This window comes from Sphaeramia orbicularis, chromosome 22 (assembly GCF_902148855.1).
Source record: "Sphaeramia orbicularis chromosome 22, fSphaOr1.1, whole genome shotgun sequence".
Lineage (NCBI taxonomy): Eukaryota > Metazoa > Chordata > Actinopteri > Kurtiformes > Apogonidae > Sphaeramia > Sphaeramia orbicularis.
In genome coordinates this window covers 32,335,685-32,344,010 of record NC_043978.1, presented here as the reverse complement: position 1 = coordinate 32,344,010, position 8,326 = coordinate 32,335,685, and the positions used below count along the sequence as shown (strand labels likewise).

Genomic DNA, 8,326 nt, shown 5'->3' with positions numbered 1-8,326 from the left:
AGTCCGTCTATGTAGACATTGTCATAATATAATTTTACTTTTTTGCAATAAAACATTGAGGGAAAATTTGGATTTGTCATTATTCATAGGTTTTTGTGCTGTTATTTTAATACTATTAGTCCACTTGAAATCAAATTGGGCTGCATGTGGCCCCTGAATAGACTGTTAATATGAGAATGAAAATTTGGTTGTTTTTATGCAGTTTTACAGGTTTCACAAACACCACCATAAAGGTAGTAAAAAATAATTTAATTAAACTCTACTTGTTCAATTTTGAGGGAAAACATTGTCACATACTTTTGCACCAGCTAAAAAACTTTAATTCAATCATCATAAAACACATTGTTTTACCACTGAGTTTCACAATCTGAAGTATGGAAATAAGGCAGACTCATTCTGGAATGACAGAATAAATAAAGAGTGACCCCACTGAAACCATTACAAATATTAACCTGCTGTTAAAACTCGAAAATTGAAAATTAACCTTCAAATCCAGCCCCAGTATGTGCTGTTTTCTCTCTGTCGGAGAGAAATTATCTAGCACTTCTAAGGGTTTATATACTTCACTTTTTCTATTTTTAGTTACATATAACCCAAGATGCTATCAGTGCAGGATTCCATTTAAGTTCATGAACAGAAATTATTAAACTGACATTCTTCATAAACACAGATTTGTTTGATTAGCCAAACTTTTAGTTTTAGACGAACACACTTCAACTCTGCTCAACTGTAAACGAAAGATCGGAGATGATAGAAAGGAATTTATCTGCAACTATTCTGATAATTGTCTTGAAAATTATGACTTTTTGGTACTATTTTAAGAAACTTTAAAAGCAAACCTGCTAATCCTAAACTGCTGACAAAGTAATAATCAAATTTTAGTTGCAGCTAAATTACTTAATAAATAGGTTGTATTAGTTGTTATATCTATTATTTTTTAGTTATTGAAAACTACCAAATGGTATGATTTCTCCAATGAGATAGAGATGAACTGTTAAAGTTCAGACAATCTGCCTATCTATCATTCATATTGTCATTTGTTTAATATAAATACATCTGCTGCGATTTCTCATAAAAAGTGAGCTGTGAACGATTTGTAAGACTAATAATAAAAGATTTAACTGTTTGCATCAGCGTAAACAAAATGCTTATACCACTGTTTATAGCAGGGTTCTGATGCAAGTGTTCACACAGAGAGATGTAATTACACATAATGGGGCTGTCCTCAATGTCAAAGGTGTGAAGCAACACTGTGAAGGAGGTTTTCCCTTTTTGCAGATCCACTACAAACAGCTTCTCCTTAAAATCTAAAACATGCAGCTGCATGTGTTCCACCCTTTTTCATCCCACCGTGTTTGCCTTTGCACAGAAAAGCCTAAAATATCATGAGTAAAATCTGGAATTAAGTGAGAAATCACATGTAAAACTTTTTTGTTTTAATTTATACACAAAACAGAGACTCCTCAAGCAGTCTGTAGCCTCTTGTGTCAGTACTGCAAAAACAGTCCATCCATGTCCCCAAAACAAATTAAAAAATTAGAAAAAAAAATGTACTTGTGAGTAAGCAGTGCATCTCACACAAGAGATCGTGTTGACTGTGGAAGGAAGGAGTTACTCTGTACAGTATACATACATACTTACAGACATATACAAACACATGAGCTCAGGCCCAGTGATACAGTAACACTCACAAATATCCACGTGTCCTGATAAAAGAGGGAGCAGCCTGCCCAAATGTTTATGCATCAACTGGCTACGATTTTACTGATACTGGGGCTGCACTCTGGACTCTGACAGACCCTCATATGTGAACCACACGTTAAGATCCAAGATTCAAGATGAAGATTAACTGTTCACATCCATTTCAGGCTCCTGAAAGATAAGAAGCTTTGCCCCAAAATCTTTTTTTCATCATTATTGCTCAGATTTGATTAGTAAATGAATAAATGAGGCGATCTGTAATGGCATAATACATCATTTTCTCCTGAACCCATGGTCCCTCAAATTCATTTTACTCCTTAATGCCCTTCATAAGGGAAGTAATTCACAAAGAAAGAGCTGTAATAACCCTCCACCTCTAAATAGGCCTCTATAAGACAATTCTGTACAGATCTTTCCTGGGATACTTAGACTTATTCGCTCGGAACAGAACTCTGTACACCCAAAAACTTCATGTTGTTGATGCTGGATGTGTCTTCTTCTGACACAGGGCTCAGGCTTGTAGTTTTATCCATCATAACCTTACAATCAGGAGAAGCAGCTTGACTTCTCTACAGTCCATAACAAGACTTAAATCACAGCGTAGGATGTCCTTTTGAGGAAAAAATGCAAACGTCAAAGCAAAATTGGTGGGTGCACTGAGTTAGTTATGTTATTTTTTTGTGACTATAGCAATGAACAAAACCTTGTCTGAAAATAAAAAATAAGGAGAGATCGTCTTCTACAAGCTGTGATATACTTATGGAACCGTCTTTTCAAGATCTGGTTTCATCTGCTAATATGGCACTTGAAAATCATTTGGGATTGTTGTTAAGAGATTTACACTCACTGTACAATTATAAAAAAAAAAAAAAAGGTTTTACTCGGCTTAATCAAGATACTCTAAATCTCACTGTGCAACTGTCATCTAGTAAAACATTGCTGTTCTCAAATCAGGGTTGGTTCTTTGACTTTGGACAAGCACAATGATGCCACACTGATCTAACTAAACATAGCTAAAGGGTCCACCTCTGGCTGCTCTTAACAAAAATATCAACGTTTCATGTGGCATAAATGGACACATACAGTAGTCTGGATCAGCAGAAAGAACCTCCTGTGGGTCTTGGTTGTCACCGCAACAACTTTCATTCGGAATCGAGGAGACATTTCCTCGCATCAGTCTGGTCCATGAGGTCCATCAGCATGCGAGCAATAAGACATTTGGATCCACGTTTCAAGTCTATTTGGGCCGTTTTCCCCTGTACACCTGTCTTATTCCTCCATGATATTTGACCTGGTCCCGAGCTGCGGGTCTAGTGGTGATGACCGACAGACAGCACCAGAGGAATGAGGCAGCCCAGCACCAGAGCTCCAACCTCCACCTTGCTCAGTCCCTTCCCTCCGTTCCCTGTAGGTGAGTGGCTGTGGCCGGCGCCCCCTACCTCAGGAAGGACGTGGACGGTGGCCACGTAGAGGAAAGTGCCGGCTGAGAAGAGCATGGCGACTCCGGTGGCATTCACATCTGAGAGGGCCTCTTTGCTGCTCTGAATACAAGAAAAAAAAAATATAGGTCAGATCTTTGTGTGTTGGATAAAGACCTGATTTTTGTTTTATATTTCTGTAAATAGTGTGTGAATGTGTTCTTACAGTTTAAGACTTTCAGAATTTTTATACTGCTCAGAACTGAATACACTTAAAGAAACTTAAAAATAACCAAAACCAAATAAGTATTAAAGACATTTCAGCTTTATTTGCCAAGTACATAAACATATACAAGGAATTATTTGCCTAGAGTTGTTGTCTCAAGTAAGTGATAAATACAAATTGTAAAAAAAAAAAAAATAAGAAGAGAAGTAAAATATGAAAAAAAGAAACTATATACATCCAAAACACAGGTATCAAAAATACTGCAATTTTCTTGTGTGTTCAACAGAGGGAGTGTTAGCTGCTCATTAAAAAGTTTACAAAATAACTGTGATTTTTCATTAATAGCTAATGTAATGTATGAATATGTAGCTTAAAACAGGAGGATTTACCTGGCTGAGGCCTACAAAGGTGAGCATGGCAAGGACAGGTGCGGCCAAGGCAAAGACCAGGAGATGTTTGCGAATGCGGTTCCTTTCAAGACCAGCATGCATGAGAAACGATACCAGGCCAAATGCTGCTGGAGCCTGAGGAAGACGAGGCAGGAGGTTTAACCTCAAATGTCCAACATACTTATATGCATGTTGATACTTAGTTATAGCCAGTGATTGTACAGTATACTACAAAAACGCTGATACAAAAAAATGATTTATTTATTACCTTATGAAGCATGATAGCAACAAACACAATGAGTTGAACGCTGGTTTGAGAGGTGGAGGCAGCAGCTCCCAGTGCCACTCCATCAGCTAATAACAGAAAAAGAAACAGATCATAAAATACTGACAATAATCAATCAGAATTAACTTGAAGTGTCAAATTTTAACAGTGAAAAAGACAACAGATGCTCTAAAAATTAATTATGGGTTTCCAAAAAGCATCACATAAGGCAAGTTAAAAAAAAAATGTTATTCATCTCATAAAAATAATTTTCTAGTCTTCGTGCTATATTTGATCAGCTTGAAGGATATTTTACCCTGGTAAAAACTATGTGACTTTGGGCTGTCCCAGACAAAAGATGAGAAAGATGAGATGAGTAGTGATACTTTTAGTCATGTTTGGACATTGCACAGATAAAAAGATTCAATGCCATTGTCCTGGTCATGTAACCAAAGTCTGTCTGAGACAAAATTCTGGCAGTGTCAAAAGTTCAGTTTGATCATTTATTCCAGTATGAGGCTGCTACAGCCTATGTCTACTTAACAACCAACAGGGGAAAAACAAAAAAATGTGAAATGACACACTGATTAATGCCGCTAAAACAACTAAACTCAAGCTTTCTTTGTGAAATTGTGATTCAAGGTCAATTTTTTTCCCCTGACTTTACCTTAACTTTTTTCACAACCGGCTCCACACTCTTCCCATTCCCTTGTACTTTGAATTTTCCAATGACATTTGATTCTTGTGTCTGTACTTGTCTTGGAGCCCGAGATTTAGTAGATTTCATCACTACTTTATCTACCTATGTGTCGTATCCAAGTTTATAACATAGCTGTTTCACAGTGTTACTGCCAATACACATAAAAGAGTGCTGAAGTCACAAAGTTGGTAGGTGCCTTTACTTGAGCCACTATCAGGCAACTGTGTCGCTCTGGGCGTTCAACTAGGTCATGCATCAGCTAAATGCCCGTGGAACATGCACATACAGGTCAGTAGACTGGGTTGAATTGCTTGTTTAATACTTTGTCAAACTACTTTGCTGCCAATGTGTAGCCTGAAGATGTTTCAGATAAATGCCGTAAAGTAAAACAGAAGTCTCATGTGTCATGTTTCCCTTTTGATTCAAGCATGATTTATAGTTAAACACAGGTAACACCCATTCACATCCAGGAATCCATGTGGCTGATCCCATCTAGTGCCAACTATTGTCATCTACACTGTAAGAGTAGAAATCGTATGCAGTACCATCATAAAAAACTGTAACTAAGTGCCAAACCTACCTGCAGCATGGACTACAAGGCCCAGTGTGGTAGTGATTTTTGAGGAGGTGACCCTTCCAGACTCCGGATCTAAAGCCAGGACAAAGCAAAAGAATGCAGTGTCAACAACACAACAGCATCTCCCAACAAACACTGACCTTTGGATAAGGCTCAACACAGGCTCGCAGGCTTTGAAGACAGTTCGCAAAGCATTGGCTGCCTAATTTTTTTTTTTTCTTTTAAATCTAAAAGTATATGGGTTTGGCTGTGGAAACATGTTGGCAGTCAAGCCACCAGGGTATGTTTCAGTCTAATGTCTAAGTCAGGGGTCAGCAACCCTGGTCCTGGAGAGCCACTATCCTGTTTTAGATGTTTCTTCCAACACACCTGACAGTCGTTATCAGGCTTCTGCAGAGCTTGACGACAGGCTTATCATTTGAGTCAGGTGTGTTGGAAGAGGGATACATCTAAAACATGCAGGATAGTGGCTTTCCAGGACCCAGGTTGCTGAGCCCTGGTCTAAGTAAACCCTTTTTTTTCAAATGAGATTAGATGGTGTCACTTGAATGATTTACTTTATTTTTGTTTGCCTTATAATATTTACCATCGGTGTTGTGCACATGAGAACTGCCGATCTGGTCGACTAGCAGCATAAAGACGAAGCCCAGGACCAGAGAGACTCCGATGCAGGCATGAAGCTGTTCGTGACTGTGCTCATGTTTTCCACTCACACCAAGAGCTGATTCTGCTTCACCCTTTGCCTCAGACACCTCCACAACTCCGACCTGACCATGACTGTGGTGTCCACCTGCAGACACACATAAAAAAATAAAATATGGGGGCAAGAGCGTTGAAGAAAAATCATCTAATATGTCAATAAAAAGAGATTAAAACACCACAGAAGTTACAAATAAATAAAACCGAAGAGGCTCTCATGAGATGCAACATTAACCTCAGTACTCAGCCCCATTAAGTCTGAAACCACCTTTAACCTAATATTTGTGTTTGACAAAGTTTATTATGCAACAGAATAACTATTTGTAGTTTACAGCTACCTGTTGAACTTTGTTCTATTTAAAAAAGGCTCAAACAGTGACAGTCTACAAATACCATTTCCCTAACCTTAATCGACATTTACATAAACTCTACCTTCTAGGATTTCTTCGTAAAGTGCGTGTACCCCCTCTGGAATGATAACAGCAAGTGCAGTCCCACACAGCAGCCCTGCTCCCAGCACTGTGATCAGCTTTAGTTTCTCCTATGGAACAAAAAGACCAAGAATGTTACAACACAGTTTGATTCAGTGTTTCATCAGAATCAGAATACTTTATTAACCCCGGAGGGAAATTATTGAAATGCCACATAAACACAAGATGTTCAGACACACAGACCTCTAACGGAAGCCATTTTAACATTTAATAGCTAGACCGTGTAGAAATATGTAATTCAATTCTTCCTTGTCAGAAGGAACAATTCAGATATCCAAAGTCATTCTTCCTGAAAGAAATTATGCAACTTTTGCCATTAAGGTGTACTGGATGTTCAGTTACAGATATTCACTGACAAGTCTGTCCTTTCTTTAATTTACCAACAACTCAATTAATATTAGACACATATTGCATATGCAAAAAAAAGTCTAGATACCATCATGTAATTTCCATAAAGCATGTGTCATACCTGCAATTACAATACTTTTAGTCCTATGCTTTACACCCAAGTCAAATTAATCAATGTGGAAAGCATTAAAGTAAACAGCATGATTCTCCCAGTCCCAGGCATAATGGTAAAGCTGGTCTCCAGGGTAATGAGCAAGTTTTATTTCTAAAATATGGAGATTATTTTAATAGGCTGATCTAAATAATAGATATCTGACGTTGATTGCAATTGTATGTGGATATCTGAAATAATAAAGTTGACTACTTCAAAGTAGCATGGTACAAATATAAGTAACAGTGTTAATGAAGATATCTTTAAAAACAGCTATAAATCTAAAATATATATATATATACTAACGACTAGAATAAATCTGATAAAACTGTTTGTAGTAGTTTGGATTGAATCAGACTGTCTGATTTAAGTGTCATAGATTTAATGATAAGGATGAACTTTTACCCTCTGTGTAAAACTGTGGCTACTGACACAGTACACTCTTAAATAGCATAGTGTAAAAGCTTAGGGTGACACAAACTTACCTCTGAAAAGTTGACTGCTAGAGGTATTGTTCCGGCCACATAACATCCCACCAGCATCGCAAGGGACAGCAGGCTGATCGAGCTGAAATCGTCCATGACTACACTCGTCTAGTTAGCTAATCTATCGCTAAGCTAACCTAAACCATCAAAACCAAACTCTACCTACACTTTTAGCACAAACTTTTATTTATCGTCTTCAAGAACAATGGCATCCCCGGAACTACAACTGTTGCAATTAGATTTATTAAAGCTATTTCCTCTGCTTCGTTCTGTTTGCTAATAAACATTCACGTTAGCTGAGAACAGACGCTGTAACCGCTGGCGTCGATGCCGAAGCTAAGCTAACCAGCTTTGCTAATTATTCTCCTCTCACAAGTCACAAATTAGCAGCTCTGTCGTGGTAACATCTTCCTGAAAACTGCGAAACACCCGCACCGGTTGTTTCAGACAGAGCTGACAAAAATATTGCAACTTCTCGTCTTGGTTAGCGGCTAAACTGGCTATAAGGACATCATCTTGTTTGGTGCCGATCAAAGCATTTCCGGGTCACGCACCTTCAGTCAACCTGCCACGTATCTGAAAGACGCGCTGGAAGGAGCCAAAAGGAAAAAAAATAATACAAATTCTATTTTAAAAACATCTTACACCTTAATGTATTTTTAAAATTTGCTAGAAAGGATATATACTACATAAATGAGTGAATGAAAATGAATTAAATATTTCCATAGTTAGAGAAAATAATACAAAGACAAGGAAGCTACTTGAAAATAATGGAGTTACACAAAATGAAGAAACAATACATACAAAAAAAAGGGAAATATAAAATTCTAAAAATTATACTTAATTTTAAAATAAATGCTTTGTCATAAATAACCT

General features: G+C 37.6%; 1 protein-coding gene across 1 annotated transcript; it reads right to left on the bottom strand.

The window, feature by feature from the left end:
- Positions 1-297: 297 nt before the first annotated feature.
- On the bottom strand, positions 298-7,989 carry slc39a9 (solute carrier family 39 member 9). The gene is made up of 7 exons (XM_030126983.1): positions 7,451-7,989; positions 6,408-6,516; positions 5,863-6,066; positions 5,280-5,348; positions 4,003-4,088; positions 3,735-3,869; positions 298-3,242 (listed from the first exon to the last, which is right to left on the bottom strand). Exons 1-7 carry the CDS (start codon positions 7,544-7,546, stop codon positions 3,012-3,014), a joined length of 930 nt encoding a protein of 309 aa, XP_029982843.1. The 5' UTR covers positions 7,547-7,989; the 3' UTR covers positions 298-3,011.
- Positions 7,990-8,326: the final 337 nt, after the last annotated feature.

Coding starts and splice junctions, on each gene's coding strand:
- slc39a9 (XM_030126983.1), bottom strand. CDS start 7,546: ATGGACGATTTCAGCTCGATCAGCCTGCTGTCCCTTGCGATGCTGGTG. Junction 6,067..6,407: donor TTACGAAGAAATCCTAGAAG/GTAGAGTTTATG, acceptor GTGTGTCTGCAG/GTGGACACCACAGTCATGGT. Junction 5,349..5,862: donor TCATGTGCACAACACCGATG/GTAAATATTATA, acceptor TCCTGGCTTTAG/ATCCGGAGTCTGGAAGGGTC.